General features: G+C 43.1%; 1 protein-coding gene across 14 annotated transcripts in view; it reads left to right on the forward strand.

The window, feature by feature from the left end:
- Window positions 1–20,486, forward strand: part of Unc79 (unc-79 homolog, NALCN channel complex subunit) — a 232,442-nt gene that overhangs the window by 104,075 nt on the left and 107,881 nt on the right. For all 14 annotated transcript variants that reach the window (XM_021201628.2, XM_021201627.2, XM_021201626.2 and 11 more), the window contains exons 12-18: window positions 3,983–4,212; window positions 6,007–6,178; window positions 7,704–7,934; window positions 14,617–14,807; window positions 15,333–15,456; window positions 17,011–17,151; window positions 19,133–19,354. In XM_021201628.2, coding sequence (XP_021057287.1) covers window positions 3,983–4,212; window positions 6,007–6,178; window positions 7,704–7,934; window positions 14,617–14,807; window positions 15,333–15,456; window positions 17,011–17,151; window positions 19,133–19,354 — 1,311 coding nt within the window. The remainder of the gene's footprint in view (window positions 1–3,982; window positions 4,213–6,006; window positions 6,179–7,703; window positions 7,935–14,616; window positions 14,808–15,332; window positions 15,457–17,010; window positions 17,152–19,132; window positions 19,355–20,486) is intronic.

Here is a 20,486-nt window from a genome sequence, read left to right on the forward strand (position 1 = left end):
TCTCTTCTCTTCTCTTCTCTTCTCTTCTCTTCTCTTCTCTTCTCTTCTCTTCTCTTCTCTTCTCTTCTCTTCTCTTCTCTTCTCTTCTCTTCTTCTCGTCCTTTCTTGCAGACAGCAGTTATCCTGGGTGTTTCACTACTACAAAATAAAAGTACCTTTCCCCTTCCCTCCCTGTCTTTCTCTCCTCCCCTTCTCTCCTCCCTTTCTCCTCACCCCCCACCAACCCCCCTTCTTTTTCCCCTCTCTTTGCCATACCAGGGACAGAGCTCCTGTTTATGCAAGCACTCTATCCTGGAGAACGCATCTAGCTCACCTCTTTTCTAGCTTTCAAAGGCGATTTTCCAGTTGCCTTTCCCGCCTCCTCCAGTGTGCACCATGTAGCTCTTGGCTCCCTTTCTAGACCCCTCCTCCCCGCCTGGCACCAGCAGCAATGGCACCTTCTCAGTGTGTGTTCTGCCTGCGCCCCACTTCTGGAGTTCATTTTCACCTTGGCTAAGGCCCAGCCAAACATCACAGCTTGTATGATGACGACTCACTTGCTTACAACAAATAGTAGCTTGGTAATTTGGCCTCGGTTGACTGGGTAACTCTTCCGGTTTTGCCTGTTCTCATACATGGAGACACAGTTAGCTGAGAGGGGTCCAGAGGTTGGCTGCTCTCCATGTTGTCATGCCTGTGACATGCTGGGTTGTCTGGAATGGCCCAGATACTCGGTGTCTGAACGCTCTCCTGAATGTTGTGTGCTGAGGTTCCTGGGGTAACAGTGTTCCATCAGACTGGCATGGGGCAAGACCCTTGAAGTGAAGCTGAGGACTCACACACCAACCGTTACATCGGCTACATTCAAAAGCAAGCCTACCTCACCATCTCTGATTTAAGGCAGTGGGAGAGACTCTACTTGTTAAGAGATTAAGCTGGAAAGCCTCTAGAGAGCCAAGTCTGGTCTCAGGCATGGCCTAAGTGTCACCATCCATCTGGGTTTGACTGCGGGAGAGAAGTGGGGGGAAAAAAGGTAGCAATTAGTTCTTTTTTTCTTCTTTTTTCTTTTTTTCTTTCTTTCCTTTTCTTTTTCTTTTTCTTTTTAGATATTTTCTTTATTTACATTTCAAATGTTATTCCCTTTCTTAGTTTCCTGTCCGAAAATACCCTATCCCTTTCCCACCTCCCCCTGCTCCCCAACCCACCCACTCCTGCTTTCTGGCCCTGGCATTCCCCTATACTGGGGCATAGAACATTCACAGGACCAGGGGCCTCTCCTCCCATAGCCCATATAGCTATGGACTTATCTGAGGACTTAACTGTTACACCAGGTGCTTAGTGGATGTTTGCAAATCCTATTGTTGGGCTCACAAGATGATTCTGTACCTACTGATTCTGCTTGATGTAACTGCTGCCTGTGTTGTTTATACAGCCAAATGTTTGGAGAGACTGTGAGCGTATTTTTCCTCCTCTGTGTATCTCAAGGCATTTGGTATGTTCTCTATGAACCATAGGGGGAAAAAAATCTCACACTGGGTATAGATAAATAAATGAAGTTTTCTTCCTTGCATACAGTAGCACAGCAAAAGAATTAAAAAAAAAAAAAAGAAAGAAAGAAAGAAAGAAAAGGAAAGAAAAAAATTAAAAAATGATGCTAGGATTTTGGAGTACCCGGGCAGTTGAAAAGAGGGTGGGTGAATAACTGACTGTAAACTCCAAGACTGTATTGTGGTGATAATGGGATCACACCCACAGCCTATTGTTTATGTAACAGTGAAAATCTCAAAGGAACAGAAAGCTAATTATAATTGTCTTTGTCCATTTGAGCTGCTACAAAATGTTGCAGACTGGGCACTGCAAACAACACATGTTTATTGGGAAGTCTAAGATCAAGGCATTGGTAAATTTGATGTGTGGGAGGGCCTGCTCATCAAACATGGCATCTTCTTGTGGTGTATTTTTACAGCCAGCTTTCTCTAGGCTCCTTTCAGAGGGGCACCGATTCTACCTCTGAGGGCTCTGTCATCATGACTTGCTTAACTCCCATAGGCTCTGCCTCCTAATATTCCTATGTGGGCATTAAGATTTCAACATGGGGGTTCAGGACTGGGGTTTGGAGTGAGTGTCCAGGCCACAGCAGCAGCTATAAGGGGAGAAAGGGCCCTAAGCATGCATGCTGAACAATACTGCCCTGCCCGTAGAACCATGTTCATTGGAGGGTGGGCAGGAAGCTGTACACGAATAAGAACTCACGTGAGTGAAACCCAGCCTCTGAAAGAGAAAGGTTGTTGCGTGAACTTTCCCCAGGGTCACACAGATGTCTCCTCTCCCCAGACAGGGCACCCACAACAGACCAAAGTAGTATTCCTCAAAATCCAAAGCCTTATGTATAGATATGGGTGAGAGGTCGCATAAAGGAGCTTGGGTGACAGCGAAGCAGCTGTACCACCAGAAAGTCTAACCCCCGCATGAGTGAGAACTTTCCTATAGATGGAGTCCCTTCTTCAGTTATTATGCCACTCTTTATACGCCAGCATTTTCTGAGATCACAAAGCCTTGAGCAACGAGGGCAGAGTTGCCTAGAGCTGTCTGGAGTGCAGGAGGAGCAACTAGACTCTCAGGTAAAGGTCTAGTGACCCTCGACATCCCTCTTTCTATGAGGGAAAGTCCACAGACAACAGGCCTGGTCTTGAGGCTCTCATTCAGAGGTCACAGCTGCTCTGTGGACGGTGAGGGCTGCTATGCTCCGTGTGCAGCTCTTGACGGCAGCCATAAACAGGGAAAAGTCCGCACTGACTCCGATGCTCAAAACAGGAAAACCACAAGGAATCCTAGTAGAAGAATCACAAGGCATCTCAACAGCCTATTTAAGAGATTAGGAGGAACATATTATAAATATTTTAAACTCTATGACCGTAAACACACAGCTGCAGTCTGTTGGAGAAGCTGCACTTTCTGTGGAAAGTGTAGAGACTTAAATATCCCCATCTTGTTGCCCCGAGTCGTGGTAAGAAAATGGGATTTTTCTAACACTAGCATCTACATAGCCTGGTACCTGAAGAAGAACTGGTAGTTCCCACTGACAGTCCTCTGCATTGCTGACATGCTGATGGAGGGTTTGTGTTTGCAGCCTCCCTCCTGAATCCCCTGGGGTACTGTCAGGAGGGTTCCCCACTCTTCACAAACTCTGAGTTGATAAAGGCCCAGCTTATTATTTGTCCTCGAGTTGGTCCTATCTGTCAAGCTCTTGGGCTTTGTCTGATGATGTCAGGGTGCTCCCTGCTCCCTTGGAGCTCCTAAGACCACTTCCCATAGAGGTCACCTCACTTCCCTGCCTCTTGTCATGGCAGTGATGACAATATCTTCCCGCCCATCCCCGAAATGAAAAGGCATCTCTTTCTGCTGCACAGCTTTTCTCTTGCCCGGGCTCCGTCTGTTATCCCTCTGCTGTGGTTGGTGTTGTGGCCAGCTCTGTGACTAGGTCTAGTTGTGCTTTGATGTGTCCTTGTGGTGCTGATTCTTATATTTGTTGAGTCTTTGGAGGGGTGGGAGTGGAGAAGGCCCTGCTACAGAGCCATCTGCCCAGCATAGCGTAACCTCTGCCTGTCCTTGAATGCCAAGGACAGGTGAACTGCAGGGGAAATCGACTCTGTGAGCGGCAGATAAACTAAATTTTAAAAGGTTTGTGCTAGAAGTTGAAATGTTTCCTTCCCAACTCGGGTTCTGTGGTGTGCTTTCTCAGCATCACCGTTCTGCGTTTTTATTCTTAATTTCTGTTGAGAAAATCGAAAGCATTAAATTCAATCAATCCAGCCTCCATTGCTTTCTAGACTGTATCTACCCTTTCCACTAGAATAAACCACCTCTGAGTGGCTAGACCACACCTTGCATTTTGGAAGCCTGGTCACTTCCTGTGGCCCCTTGAGGTTCTATCTGCTTCAGGTTTCGATCCAACTTTGTCTCAGAAGCCAGCTTTAATTGGCTTTGCTTTCTCTGCTTGCAGAACTGCAGCTCCCATGTCAGAAGGGCAGTGGTCACCTGCTTTTCAGCAGGGTGCTGCGGTCGCCACGGAAACAGGCCTGTTCGGTACTGCAAAAGGTGCCACTCGAACCACCACAGTAATGAGGTGGGGGCCACCGCAGAAACTCACCTCTACCAGACCTCTCCACCCCCCATCAACACCCGGGAGTGTGGGGCAGAGGAGCTGGTCTGCGCTGTGGAGGCAGTGATCAGGTAACCATGGCTTCCCCTGTGTGGCATTGAACTCGACTTGCGCATGCGCCTAGAGAGCAGCTCCACTTCTCATGCTCTCTGCAGTCGTGCCACGATGTTTTGATAAAATGTAAGAATTCAATAAATAGTTTGATTGGATGACAATCATGTGCAAGGCCTTGTGCTAGGCACTTGGAAAACACAAGTGCCCTTCAGTTACTTAAGCAGATACTAAAGAAAGGAAACCTTTAATTGTGGTAGGCTCTGGTGAGCTCAGGGTAGCAGCAGGCAGAGGAAGCCGCTGTTAGGGTGGTGGGGTGTTAGGGAGGTGAAGCGGAGGCTGGAGCATGGCAGTAGTCCAGGAGGAGAGCTGCAGAGTAAGTAGGCATGCTTACTTGCCTGTTGGCACAGAGGTGCAGGGAGCCAGGTAGCAGCAGAGCTGAGGTGAACTTCAAAGCTGAGGGATTCAGATGGCGGTCTAGGAGAAAGCAGCGTTTTACACCCCACCTTCTGGATGTTCTCTTTTCAGATATTATCCAAAGTCACACGATCATTAACAAATAATGCCTAAATATACAATTTTTAAGGAGCCTTTGTCATTTCTCTTTCTCTTATACCGATGACAAACCATAATAGAATTACGATTTCTAAATAGAACACAGGAAACAAAGATCAAAATGCAGCTATGCACTTCTGGTCGTTCCACCAGTTGTTTTCATTGTGTGTTTTATTTATATGACCACAGTTATAATGAATCTATGGTTCTGAGCTAATATCCATTCCACTCTTTCCATGTTGTGCTGAAGTTTTATATTTACCACTTTTGAGTCTATATGCAAAACCCACAGAGCGGGCAGGGGAGATGGCTCAGTGGGTAAGAGCATGAGGACCTGAGTCTGAATCCCAGAACCTATTGTAAAAGACTGGGCATGACCACACAGGCCTGTAGTGATATCACTGGGGAACCAGGACAGGCAGATCCCTGACAGTGTGAGGCTGTCAGCCTCACATGGCGGGCTTTCGGTTCAACAGGATACTCACTAAATAGATAAGTCAGAGAGCAATGGACACCCAGTGTCCTTATCTGTCCTTTGCAGATGCACACACAAGTGTATACACCTATATCTCCAACTCACATGTATATACTACACACACACACACACACACACACACACACACACACACAGAGAGACACACACACACACAGAGTAATCATTTGTTTTTCTCTGCCATTGTATATTTATATGGCTTTCATTTTTTAATATTTCATAAACAACTTTTTGATACTTTGTACAGGGCTCTTCCTATATAGTCTCAGAGGTGGGTTAGCTGGTTAAAGGGTATACATATCTTCACAATATGTTACCAAATTGCTTTCAAAAGCATGAATATCCGTTTACAATGCTAACAGTGCATACGAAGCAACTTGCTTTGGCTGATTCCTTGCCAACATTCGTTATTATTACTTTTTATTTGCTACTTGCTCATCAAGCTTGGAGAGAAGCCACTCCCTTGCTTCCAGAGCCTTGAACACTTGATACCCACTCTTCTTCCAATGGGGTGCAAATGACCAGCCTTGCCTTATGCAGGGTGATCACAGCAACCTTCTTGCGATCAATTGGAGGAAGGAAACCCTTGGCTTATCTCTGAGATGGGGAAATAGTAAGAAAATGAAACTAGGGTTTCTGGGTAAATGACAGGGACTTAGACGAGGGTGAGCACAATGTTTGAGTGCTCACAGGGCAATCCAAACAGGCCGTAATCCAGGATGTGTTTTTACCTCTTCTTACCTGTCCCCCCCTCTTTCTTGGGCAGCTTGTTGAAAGAAGCAGAGTTCCATGCAGAACAGAGGGAGCATGAGTTGAACCGGCGGCGGCAGCTGGGCCTCTCTTCCTCCCACCACTCCTTGGACAACACTGACTTTGATAACAAAGATGATGACAAGCATGACCAGAGGCTGCTCAGCCAATTCGGGATATGGTTCTTAGTAAGGAAAAGACGCCAGCCACTCTCTGCTTCCCTCCTCCTCACCCCTGCATTGTATCAGAGGAGGAACTGCTCCTGAAAGGAGACAGCAAATAGTGAAGAATTAACTCTGGAACAGGGGTGGTTATGCCCTGGGGGTAGCAGCTCTCAACTCCGCGTTGCTTGTTGTTTTATCCAAGAATGCCTTTAGAAAGTTACAGTGTCCATATTTGTCTCCAGAATTCTGGGGACGTTCCCGTTTTAATTATACAGAAATTTATTTTTGACAACCAATTTTTGGTACACGTATAAGCTTATCATTTATTAAAGATGAAGAAAGCTAATATAACGAGATGGATATGCCTGTTCTTATGGAAACAATTAAATATTGGCAGATAAGTGATACTTCAGGATGCAGAACATCTTTAAGGTTTTTCAGGGTGAATCAACAGTGTTTCCCCCCCCCCCAATTTGATTTTAACAAACAAGGCAGTGAGAGCCAGAGTGCCAAGGCCTCGCCTCACTGAAGCTCACCTCCCTCACAAGATGCAATGATAGTGCAGGTTGTCAAGTACTAGGTTTAGTATGAGGCACCGGAGATTTACGTCTTCTTGTTTATGTTCATGAGGAAACTTTTGTATAGTTAAGGGGGTCTATGGTATGTATACACATATAGGAACTGTATAGTCAGGCTACTGGGGAAGGAGTGGTTACACTGATTTGAGTTGAGTCTACTACTCATCCACTGGAGACCAGATATTGCAAAGACCCAGCTGTGCGAGCCCGTTCTGCAGAGAGAGACACAGGCTTTTTTTTTTTTTTTTCTTGCCTGCTAGAGAAAAGGATTATGTCTCCATAGTGATCTCCCTCTTCTATGCTTGCACACAGTTTCTTGGGAAAAAAGAAAAAGACTACCAAATTGGGAATTAATTGTTGGTTCCACATGTCTTGCTTCCAAGGACTTATTATACAGGAACACAGTGACTCCTATTGTTGGAAACTCTTTGAAGGCAGGGACAATGATTTAATTAATTAACTAATTAATTAATTAATTTTGTATATATTTTTTGGACTCTGCCAAGTGCTCAATAAACTATTGTTTCAGAGCGGGTAAATATTGTATAAAAATTACTTATAACACGGTGAGTTGGGAGGAGCACGTGGGTATCAGAGTTATTACTGATGGAAATTTTTACCTAAATCAGGTCTTTTGAGAACTGAAATATGAGCATTTTTTAAAAATTAAAGATATTGATGAAATATCACTTTATGGACTTAATCTTTTGGAAAAAAATTCTGGTTCAGGTTACATAATAGAGTTACAACAGGAAGGCAATGCTTACAGGATGCTCAGGGGATGTTACTGTGGCGATCCATGCATGCCTTTAGAGAGGACCATAATTCTGGACACATGGTAACCATTTGTAACACTGCTGGTTTTGACTGCATCATCTGGAGCCCCTCCTTTTTTCCTCTTTAAATATGCTTGCCATAACTTTGTAAAGCTGGGTGGAGGAGCCTGACCAAGGTCTGTTCTGCTACCCCAGGTGAGCCTCTGCACACCCAGCGAGAACACGCCCACAGAGAGCCTGGCTCGGCTGGTGGCTATGGTATTTCAGTGGTTTCATTCCACGGCGTACATGATGGATGATGAAGTTGGAAGCTTGGTGGAAAAGCTGAAGCCCCAGTTCGTCACCAAGTGGTTGAAGACAGTATGTGATGTCCGATTTGATGTCATGGTCATGTGCCTTCTTCCCAAACCCATGGAATTTGCCAGGGTAAGTGGAGGTCACCTATCTAGGCCTTGCTGCGGGAGAGGGGTTGGGGGCAATGCCACCTTTGACCATCCCTCTCTGTGTGTCACAGTCAAAGACAGTTTACTTGGATGTGGTGGCATACACCTGTAAACCCAGAATTTAGGAGGCAGAGGCAGGATTGCTATGAGGTCCATGGCAGGTTAGACTATACCCTGAGTATCAGGCCAGTCAGGATTACTATGCAATGCTTTGCCTCAAAAATGAAAAATCCAAACCCAAACAAACAAAAACCAAGGTTGGCTAGTGTGACCCCCCCCCATCTTGGTTAGTGTGACATCCCATCTTGGTTAGTGTGACCCCCCCATCTTGGTTAGTGTGACCCCCCATCTTGGTTAGTGTGACCCCCCTCTTGGTTAGTGTGACCCCCTCATCTTGGTTAGTGTGACCCCCTCATCTTGGTTAGTGTGACCCCCTCATCTTGGTTAGTGTGACCCCCTCATCTTTGGTGATGTGCTGTTTCAACTTTGCTTTGGAATAGGGAAGATTGGCATGTTGGATTTATAAAGTGTCTGTCATAACTTAAGTATGTGTTTATTCTTAGTGCTGCTTTTTCTTATTAAGAAAGAAAAGAAATTGTTTCTGTGTTTCTTGGGGGCTCAGTTCTTTCCTGGCTTGCAGCCAATGAGGGGCATTTCTGTGGCTTCATGTTTACTTCCAGATTATGGCAGAGTGACAAGGACTCAAACATCACTTCTTACCAAAAACAATGATCTCCACTTGGGCTTGCACATGCCCAGTGAGTGGGTCTCTAGAAGCAGGGTAAAGCCTGGCATCTGTGGATTCACTTCCTATAGGTCTTCTATGGGTCAGATCCTTCTTGATCAACTGTGCCTATAGGTGGGTTGTTATAATTACTTAGACCCCCTGAGATGAAAGTAACTCAAAGGTAGTTTTACAAAATGCTCAACCCACCCATTTTTAAGGTGTCCTGTTTTCAGACTCTTGTAATGGATCCTTGAAGTCTTCAGTAATTACTGCCCACCTTCCAAGAACACCGAGGCTTTGCAGGAGATCACCCTGTGAGAAAACAGACGGCCCACCCCTCAATCAGGACAGGCATCTCACGGGGAGCAGATCACCCCACTTCCAGCGCCATAGGCCTGTTGGATACACAGCCAGTGAGATAATGGAAACTGCCTCCTGATCAACCCCCTCCCCCTCTTTTGGAGCAAATTTCTCAACATGGAGAATATTCTGTGTGGGCCTAACCAGACGACAGTCTGATGGAGACTGCGCCACTGTGCAGATCTCACATTCTCTTCCCCGTGTCATTTCCAAGTTTGCCAGTGTTCTGGAAGAGAGGCTCCACCCTCTTTGTCTTCCCAGTACCCTGGAGAATAGGTTTCACCCTCTATGTCTCTATGGTGATCCTGAATACCAAATTCCTTTCTTGGCTTCAACCATTACTTTGGGACAAGTGGCCAGACCTAATTTGTTGAGAATTCCTGTTCACTCTGGCTGCCCTAAATCAGCTTCCCATTGCAATTTAAAATGCCAAACATAGTTCCTAGAACTGCCAGAATGCCTTCTCCATGTGTTGGAGGATAGACTTCTCTACGCCTCTCCTCCTGCTACCTAGTGGATCACTAGTTGTAGATGCTCAGCTGGGAAGACCCTGTATTTCTTCATTACAATATCATTTGTGCCTAACTCAGAAAGGTGGAGGCTCAGCATTGGGTTTTGGCAGTAATACATATTTATTCCCTCAAAATATTTTCTAGGTTTCATTTTTATTTGTGTTTTTTTTTTCTTTCAAAAGGACATTGGGGTAATTTTCAGTTTAAAACTGGGCTGATATAAGACATTTGAGGTCAGGCAGAGGTGGTGCACGCCTTTAATCCCAGCACTTGGGAAGCAGAGGCAGGCAGATTTCTGAGTTCGAGGCCAGCCTGGTCTACAGAATGAGTTCCAGGATAGCCAGGGCTACACAGAGAAACCCTGTCTCGAAAAAAACAAAACAAACAAACAAACAAACAAGACATTTGAGGATAAATCCAAACATCTGCAGGAATGGCTGTGACTCCAGGATTCAGAGGCTGGAGATAGGAGATGGGTCCTCTTTTCTTTGGTGCCACCTACTGACTTCTCCATAAAATTGCATCCTTACATGCTGGGCAGTTTTGAGTTACTGGAACAGGAAGCATTTTCATGCTTCCTGTTATTTCTCTTAGAGTGGTATGATATGATTCCACTCTGATATGATTCTGAGAGATAAGAAGTTATGTCGTTAGTAGAACCTCTCCTTACCCAAAGTGGGTCCTACAAGGTAGCTAATAATAGATTAATTAGAAGAGAAGGCTTATTGATGAGAATAATTACTTACTCCCGGAACAGTTAGAGATTTAGGTTTCCATACCAAAGTCAGCATGGCTTTGGCTTTTTGAAGCTAAGAACAAGAAGTGACTTTCTGTACAGAGGATGGATTCTCCGGAGTGTCTCTGGACACTCTCTGGAGGGGGTAAACAGATATGCATTTTCAAGTTCTTAAAGGCAGATATGAACAGTCCAAACACCAGCTTGCTTCTTGGGACCATTTGCTTGGGAAATTGTTTTCTGACCTTCTACTCTGAGATAGTGTCTGCCTTTGTCACTGAGGTGCATTTCCTGTATACAGCAAAGTGCTTTGTCATGTTTATGTATCCACTCAGTCTATATTTTTTTCTTGGGAAATTGAGTCCATTGATATTAAGAGATACTAAGGAAAAGGGGTCGTTGCTTCCTGTTATTTTGTTGTTAGAGGTGGAATTATGTTTGTGTGGCTATCTTCTTTTGGGTTTGTTGAAAGATTTTTTTTTTGCTTTTTCTAGGGTGTAGTTTCTCTCTCTGTGTTGGTGGTTTCCATCTATTATCCTTTGTAGGGCTGGATTTATGGAAAGATATTGTGTAAATTTGGTTCTGTCATTCTTGGTTTCTCCATCTATGGTAATTGAGAGTTTTGCTGGGTATAGTACCCTGGGATGACATTTGTGTTCTCTTGGGGTCTGTATGAGATCTGCCTAGAATCTTCTAGCTTTCATAGTCTCTGGTGAGAGGTCTGGTGTAATTCTGATAGGTCTGGCTTTATATGTTACTTGACCTTTTTCCCTTACTGCTTTTAATACTCTTTCTTTGTTTAGTGCATTTGGTGTTTTATTATGTGACGGGAGGAATTTCTTTTCTGGTCGACTCTATTTGGAGTTCTGTAGGATTCTTGTATGTTCATGGGCATCTCTCCCTTTGGGCTAGGAAAGTTTTCTTCTATAATTTTGTTGAAGATATTTACTGGTCCTTTGGTAATCTTCGTTCTATTCTATACCTATTATCTTTAGGTTTCTTCTTCTCATTCTGTTTTGATTTCCTGGATGTTTTGGGTTAGGAGCATTTTGCATTCTGCATTTTCTTTGACTGTTGTGTCAATGTTTTCTATGGTATCTTCTGCACCTGAGATTCTCTTGTCTATTTCTTGTATTCTGTTGGTGATGCTTGCGTCTATGACTCCTGATCTCTTTCCTAGGTTTTCTAACTCTAGGCTTGTCTCCCTTTGTGATTTCTTTATTATTTCTATTTTCACTATAATATCGAATAAAATCAACTTTCAACCAAAAGTTATCAAAAAAAGATAAGGAAGGACACTTCATACTGGACAAAGGGAAAATCTCGCAAGATGAACTCTCAATTCTGAACATCTATGCTCCAAATGCAAGGGCACCCACATTCACAAAAGAAACTTTACTAAAGCTCAAAGCACACAGCGTATCCCAAACAATAACAGTGGGAGACTTCAACACTTCACTCTCAGCAATGGACAGATCATGGAAACAGAAACTAAACAGAGACACAGTGAAACTAACAGAAGTTATGAACCAAATGGATCTAACAGATATTTATAGAACATTTCATCCTAAAGCAAAAGAATATACCTTCTTCTCAGCACCTCATGGTAGCTTCTGCAAAATTGACCATATAATTGGTCACAAAACAGGCCTCAACAGATACAAGAAGATTGAAATTATTCCATGTACCCTATCAGATCACCATGGACTAAAGCTGGTCTTAAATACCAACAAAAACAACAGAAAGCACACATACACGTGGAAGCTGAACAATGCTCTACTCCATGATAACTTGGTCAAGGAAGAAATTAAGAAAGAAATTAAAGGCTTTTAAAAATTTAATGAAAATGAAAACACATCATACCAAAACTTATGGGATACAATGAAAGCAGTGCTAAGAGGAAAACCCATAGCTCTAAGTGCCTCCAAAAAGAAACTGGAGAGAGCTTACACTAGCAGCTTGACAGCACACCTGAAAGCTCTAGAACAAAGAGAAGCCAATACATCCAAGAGGAGTAGACAGCAGGAAATAATCAAACTCAGGACTGAAAACAAAAAGAACTATACAAAGAATCAACAAAACCAGGAGCTGGTTCTTTGAGATAATCAACAAGATAGATAAACCTTTAGCCAGACTAAGCAGAGGGCACAGAGACAGTATCCAAATTAATAAAATCAAAATGAAAAGGGAGACATATATCTTAAAATAATTATTCTGTTTGTTGAATATTAACAGTTGAAAATATTAAAATCATGTTCTACTAATGACAAAATTGGCAAAGTGGCAGTCGCATCTTGTACAAAAGAGTGAGGCCCAGGGGTTGATTTCACCTGAAGACATACTAAGGAGATGGGCAGAATAAGGATTCCTCAGTAAGATAATACACTTATCCTTCCCAGAGCATTCTCTTAACACAGCTGCTTATTGATCCTCTACTAAAAAAAAAATAAGTATACTTAAATGCTTTATCCGCCCTTCTAGCCCACCACTCACTAGAGGTAGTGGAAATGAAAGGCTAATAGGGAAAAAAAATGTGGACCTGTTTAGAAATAGTTATTGGGGGCAAATCCAATCTGCATTGTCAGGGTATCAGCAGTTTAGTTGACACGAGTCAGCAGCAGTAGCTCAATCTACTTGCAAACACCATTTATGAACCAGCAACACACAGTTCAATCCACAAGAAACCATGAGGCTCTGCCAATAGGCCTGAGTCAGACAGAGGAAGCCATAAGAACTGCCAGAGCACCACCAGAAGTTCTTGGAAGTGTTTCTCTCTACCAAGTCACAACAAATGATGATCAGCAAAGAAGACAAGGTGAACCAATGCCATAGCATTGTCACTGAAGACCAGGGTCAGTAAAGCCAAATGAAGACTAGCATGGGTGGCAAGGCAAACCAATGCCACACTTCACTGTCCACTACGTGTTGGATTATACTTATACCCTTTCCAAACATCACGTATTCTCTCAAGCCTCTGCTCTAGCAAAATATTACAGGCCCCTTTCCCAGGCAGCTTCCAGAAAGAAAAATCTGTTCTTAGCAAAAGGTCCTCCCACGTGTCTGCTTCAGCAGAAACATCCTTTCATAAGACAGTTTTCAGAAAAACATCACATAACACAACTGAGTCTCCAAATAAACCAGAAATTTCCGCTTCAATAGAATCTTTAATACCAGTCTTAAAACAACTTAAATTTATAAATTAATAAACTGTATTAATTAGTTTTTAAAAAGGATTCTTTTCTTTCTTTCTGGTGTTGTGGAATGAACCTAGGGTATCATGCATGCCAGGCAAGAGCTCGGTCGCTGAATTATACCCCTTAGCCCTCCAAATGCATCCTTTTTTATTCATGGATTTAAGTATGTTAGAACATCTTTTGTTTTGTTTTTTTAAATGGCCATGGCAGAATATGAGGAGTAGAGAAAAGTGGCATTCTGTACCTGTGCTGTCCATAAAGAAAAACCCGCAGTACAGTGTGTGTGTGGCAGGCAGAAGCATGTCTCTCTGCAGACAGAAGCAACTGCATGCTAATCTAGCTTTAAAAAGAGTAATTTTCATTGTTGCTCATCATAGTAGGACTAGAACTTTGGAATTACAACTCACATAGGCTCCAGAAATCCACGGCAGAATTATTCAAATTCAGTCCATGATCAATATCTGTACCTTCCTATAACTGCTTTCTTTTTATTATGGAGCTTAGTGGAAAGTTCTCCAAAAATGAAACACAAATGGCCAGCAAACATTTTTAAAAGTATTTGACATCCTCAGTCAATACGGAGATGCAGATTCAAACCTCGGTGGTGATGGCACATACCCTTAATTTCAGCACTCAAGGATCTTTGTGAGTTCAAGGCCAGCGTGTTCTACAGAGCAAGTTCCAGGACAGCCAGAGCTGTACAGAAAACCCTTGCCTCTAACCCCCAGTCCTCTAGATGTGCCCCTTCCCTTCTCCCCATTCAGTCTCACACAAGTCAGAATGGCCATTGTCAGGAATATCTGTGACAACAAATGCTGCCATGGATGTTGGGGAGGGGAGCCCTCCTGTTCTGTTAGCGGGAGTGGAAGTTAATGTAGCCTCTTGGGAATTCTGTCTGGAGGTTTCTCAAAAGCTAGAAATAGATTTACCATATGACCCAGCTGTATCACTACTGGGCGTTTCCGGAAAGGACTCAGTATCTTCCCACAGAGATGCTTCTGTGTTCACTGGTGGATCGTTACGTTGACTTTGATTCTCACAAACCTGTGACTCAGTCTCGTAGTAGGCCTGTCCCCTTCTCAGAAGTCCTTGAGTGTAACTGTAAGGAGTATGACTTGTTCTTTTGCCCTTGTCAGGTTGGTGGATACTGGGACAAGTCCTGTAGCACAGTGACTCAGTTAAAGGAAGGTCTCAACAGGATCCTTTGCCTGATTCCTTACAATGTCATCAGCCAGTCTGTGTGGGAGTGCATTATGCCTGAATGGCTGGAAGCCATCCGGACAGAAGTCCCTGACAACCAGTTAAAGGAATTCAGGGAAGTATTAAGGTGGGTAAGTAGTTTAATGAAGTCACTAGTTGTAGTGATAGCTAACACTCACGAGCATGTGCTGCCACCAGGCACTCTGCTAAGCATCTTAGATAATCTTGATGCTAACCATCCTGTGGAGGGAGGCGAAGCGTTCAGGTGAGACACAGCCAGAAACTGAGCTAAGACGGTTCGAATCTATTCAAATGAGAAATAAATGTACACTCTTATCTTGGTTTGTTTTCATGTGTGGTTGATGGGGTAGGTGGGAAAATGTAATAGGAAATGTCTTTAGATGCTGGGGTAGTTCCTTCCATTAAGCCTCAGAAGGGGTTAAGTATTAGTGTTATCACAACCACACAATCGTTTCTATTTAATGATGGAAACTCTCAAAGTAGTGAAACACACAAAATGCCTGGTGAGAACACAAGGCTACTAGTCTAAAGGCCTGAGCTCTCTGAGGTTATATTTAGAAATACTTTGGTGTCACTGGTAGTCTTTGGAGTGTGCCCATCAGTCACTTACTTTTGTTGCTCTGCTTTCCAGCAAAATGTTTGACATAGAGCTGTGCCCTCTGCCGTTTTCAATGGAAGAGATGTTTGGCTTTATTAGCTGTCGGTTTACAGGATATCCCTCCACTGTGCAGGAGCAAGCGCTACTCTGGCTTCACGTAAGTGAATGACGCAACCATTTCGACCTGTCCTCTAGTCACTGATCTTCAGGTACCTAGGAGAAGGGGGAGGAGATTTTGCCGAGACTCCCAAACCTTTGTGTTCATGAGCATTTGCTGCAGACTAATGTCCCACGGGCAGAGATAAGTGGTTACATTTCAGATACATGTAGCAGTAGGGAAGTGAATAAGTATAAACGTATTTGATGAAGTCACCAAACTCATAGGGCCTTTGGGCCTTGCATTTGACTAGTACCCTGGGTTCAGGGCCACCATCTTTACTTGGGAAGATCGAGAGTTAGTCACAGACAAAATGGTTCACAATGTCCTCTCCGCCTGGGATGACTTTCTCTCCTGTCACCATCGATGAGCAGCACAAACTCAGTCTTTTATAGTCGGCTTCACCCATGACCTCCCCTCAAGGTTCCTGTAGCTCTCAGTCCCCCAGATCCTCATTCCCCCCTGTAGCATCTGACTGGCTTTTTTTGTGAATTCTGTCCTTTTAAAGAGATTTTATTTTACTTCGCTTTTTGTTTTTCTTTGTTGTTGTTTTGGTTTAGTTTTCCTTCTGCTTACAAACCCCTCAAGTTCAGGGACCACATCTTATTTTTAACTTTACAGCCTTCCCCAGCCTTTTCTTCTAACATTTGGACACACATTTGTTTTTTTTTTTTTTTTTTTAATGAATGCTTAGTTTTTAAAAAATGTGAAACTGAATACCTACCATGAAGTTTAGACAGTTTCATAAAACAAGGGCAAATTTTATGTTTAATTATGATTATGGATACTTTTTTTTAAAGTTTGGTTTTTGTGGTGCTGGGGATCAAACTCAGGGTCTTTTGCATTTCCCTGAAGGCAGAGGCTGTAACAGAAGGTGTCAAAGTACTGGCCTAGCCACTCGTGATAATTAGCTGTGGAACACTTGCGAATCTCGTGCAAGCCACTTGATAACGAGTAGGTTAGAAACATGTCTTTTTTTAGTCTTTATTCCTTCAAGCCACTGGCAGTGGGAGGAATGGTAGCAGTAATTAAACCCTGTGAAAGTGGTGATTGATTGCAGAAAGCCCTGAAGAAGTTCTCAGAGGAGTGGAGCGGGGTGGGGGTGGGGGGCTGGGGCGGGTTTCTTCTGTTTGAAGAAAGAAAGCATGAACCTCCAGAAAGTTCATGGCTGATGAGGTGTATCTGCCCCGAGAGGATGTGAGCTCATACTAGAGAGCAAGAAAACAGGCAGCATTCAGTCAGAGCAGGAGTGGGCTGGGGCCAGTGCTGCAGATGGTGTTAGTCGGGGGGAAACATTTCCATGTTTCATCATCAAGGGAGGCAGCGGAAAGAGCACAGCTTAGTGGACAGTAGGGGAGGTGAAAATTGGACATCTCAAAGGTAACTGATTTCCTTGGTGTGAATAATTGAAAATGGATATGCTCGTATGTATTGCGAAATGTCCTTACTTTCATGACATGACTGTCACGACATTAGAGAAAATATTAGATTTAGTTTTCTGAGTTTGAAAATTTACTTTTTTGGGGTTTGTGTGTCATGTGCTTTATCCCTCAGGTATTATCGGAGTTAGATATCACGGTTCCACTTCAACTCTTGATAAGTATGTTTTCTGATGGTGTTAATTCTGTCAAAGAATTGGCAAATCAAAGAAAATCAAGAGCCAATGAACTGGCAGGGAACCTCGCATCTCGAAGGGTAATTATTGCCATGACAGTTTGCGTCTTTCTTGTTAAAGCTTGGGAAGCCTCTGCCAGCTATGCTGTCCTTGAAGAAGCATCATTAGAATTCTCTTTGGAAAGATTGTATCATGTTCCATTTCATTAATCTTTTAATTACATTAAATAAGAAAACATTTGCTGAAGACAGCCTTGATGTAGCCTTTAATCAGTAAGTTAGTGTTCTCATTTTCTTCTTCTTCTTTTTTTTTTAAAAAAATTTAATTTGTCCTCTCTTACCATTGAGAGAACAAGATAGCAATTCTCTAGCTTATATTCTTCCTCTGGGCGCACGGTGTCCTCCTGGAAACCAGGGGTTCTTTTCTAGCTCCTGCAAGAGCCTTCACTGTGAAGGAATAATGGGGTGGCTGGCTTTTGTTTTTCTATCCTGTTTTGGGGAGACATGGTCAGTTGGTGGGGACTTTAGGTGATACAGAATCTGTGAATCAGCCGAGGACGTTTTATTGCATCTTTGTGGGTAAGAAAATGTGTAAGATCGGTTAGTGGGCTTACGTGCCCACAGAGGACCTGAAGGAGTTTCTGTAGGTGAAGGGATTCTCTCAGACCACGAGCAGTTCCTTAGAGGTAAATGATCTCAATGCCTTTGCCCGGCAGACCCATCTCCAGAACATTCCCACAGCCATTCCTCTGACATCTGGGGATCACGAACCCTCGTGAGCTCATGGGATCATAGTCTATATAGTTTATATTCAGGTTTTGTTATTTTTTTTTTAAAGAGGGATCATTGATTGCCTGTCTGATAGGAACCAGAGTCCCTCTTTGTTTTCTTCTTTTTGCAACTTGAAGGCTGTATAGCAAGCTTAGGTTGTGTGTTACTTCATTCTGAGTAGTGTTCACAATGAACAATGTAACAGAGCTGTAAGAACCCATTATCCTCATCTTCACAATTGCTTAACCTTAGATCCCGGGAAGTGATGCTATCAACCGCATTCTGATTCATAAGGAGTGATCTTTCCTGGAACTGGATATTTGTGATGCTTCTTGGTTACTAGAATAGTCCTTAGGAGATAAAATAGGAGTTGAGCATGATACACAGACATAAGGCTCCACCACAGAGTTTATCACTCATAATAAAAAGGGAAGGTTTCAGTGGGGATTCTGTGGGTAGAGTTATGAGAACTGTTAAAGGCACAAGGACAATGAAGCTCCCACAGTGAGTGACAGCTCAGTCAGAAGCCGCTGTCCCTGCAGAGCTGAAGGATAAGGAACTTTAGTAGCCACCCTGAGCTTGAACTCCACTAAGTAGCTGATTGAGGTCGCCCTAGAGTGATGGCTTCAGATGCACCCCAGAACAGGCAGAGGTGGCAAGAACTGTCCCTACTCTTACCTCTGCTGCCCCAGTGTTCTGGAGCCTGCCACTGACTGAACCCACTTGGACGCCAGGCAGCAAAGGAGCCAGGTGAGGCACAGTGGAGAGCAGAAAAGCAAAGCATAGTTGAGGAGAGTAGGTGGGCACACGGGAGAGAGCCAGCACAGTAGATCCACCGTATCGTTTCTCATGGAAGTTAGTTAGGTCATCACAGTCCCATCGGCCATTCTAAAATCCTTCCAACCTAGAGGCCTACGTTTATAATTCTAGAAATTAGCTTAGAATATTTTACTTGATAATCTCTCATTTTCAACTTGTTGTTTTGGTAATATTAGCCACTGAGGTTTAGTATGACAGCATTTGATGGAATGAGATGACAGACACCTTCATTGCTCAGGGTTCTAACTCATTTCCAGACTGCTAAGAGGAGAATGTGGGTGTTTCCTACTATGTTTACATATTATGTGGGGTTATATCAGGTCAAGTACAAATACCAGTGGGAAGCTGGTCCCACAACAGGAAATGCCTTCCCCGGGGTTCTTAGATACCTCAGATAGAGGTCTCAGACACTTAGAGAGCCTTTGGAACCTTCATGAGGTCATCTTGCATTTGCTGATGTGTTTTCTTCCAGGTGAGTGTCGCCTCTGATCCTGGTCGACGAGGTCAGCACAATACGTTGAGTCCGTTTCATAGCCCTTTCCAGAGTCCGTTCCGGAGCCCCATGCGTAGTCCGTTCCGTAGCCCTTTCAAGAACTTTGGACACCCAGGAGGAAGGACTATTGATTTTGATTGTGAAGATGATGACATGAATCTAAATTGTTTCATCCTCATGTTTGACCTTCTCCTAAAGCAGGTAGCGGAAGCATGAGATTCCTATAGTTCACAGATGGGGCATACGAGGACCCCTGCCGAGTGATCCTGTCTGGTGGGTGGGTCTCTTTGCTCTCACTGTCATGAGAACCATCACTTATGACTGTTGCAAACTCCTTGGGAATCTCCTAAGGAGTCTAAAATGACGTGTGTGACCATCTGCAGTGCCATTGATGTGTGTGAAAATGGACCTGAATTTTAGAAATATTGTTCTGGTTGAATAAATTGGATGAAAGAACTGGTTACTACTGTTGGGAAGATCACGGTATACTTTTGTTGTGATAAGGATAATTTAGGTGTATTTTATGAACTGATTTCTGAAGGGAACTTTAAAAGTTGAAAAGGCTCTGATAAGGAAAACATTTCCTTATAATTTGAAAATTTGAAATTATTTGGAGTCACAGAAAATTACAAGGATAGTCCAGAGAATCCCTAAGCACTCTGCTCTACATTTTTCAAATGGCTATGACCCCTATTTTCTTAATGAATTGTTCTGGGAGTAAGTTGTAAACATGTTATCTATCTCTATGTACTTCAGAGTGTATTTTTAAATTATGTTTTCTTATGTAGCCACTGTATAGTTGTCAAAATCAGAAAGTATCATCTAACTTATGGACATTTTTTCTTTTAGAATTAGTATAAGAATTAGTATAAGTATAATAGTTTATAGCCAAAGAAAGGATAGACTTAGTAAATTTAAAATTTAAAATTTTATCTATCTATCTATCTATCTATCTATCTATCTATCTATCATCTATCTATCTATCTATCTATCTATCTATCTATCTATCTATCTATCTATTGGTTTGTTTTCTGTTTGTGTGTATGTGTGTTTGTGTATATGGGAATTTTACCTGAATGTGTGTTTGTGTACCATGGGCATGCCTGGTTCCCATGGAGACCAAAATGGGCATTAAATTCTCTGAGACTGAAGTTACAGATGGTTCTGAGCCACCCTATATTGGGATTCAAACCTGGGTCCTCTGAAAGAGCAACCAATGCTCTTAACCACCAAGTCATTTTTTTAGTCCCCCTAACCTGTTTTTGTTTGTTTTTTTGTTTTTGGTTTTTTGAGACAGGGTTTCTCTGTGTAGCCCTGGCTGTCCTGGAACTCA

The sequence above is a fragment of the Mus pahari genome, chromosome 7 (genome assembly GCF_900095145.1).
Source record: "Mus pahari chromosome 7, PAHARI_EIJ_v1.1, whole genome shotgun sequence".
NCBI classification, from domain to species: Eukaryota; Metazoa; Chordata; class Mammalia; order Rodentia; family Muridae; genus Mus; species Mus pahari.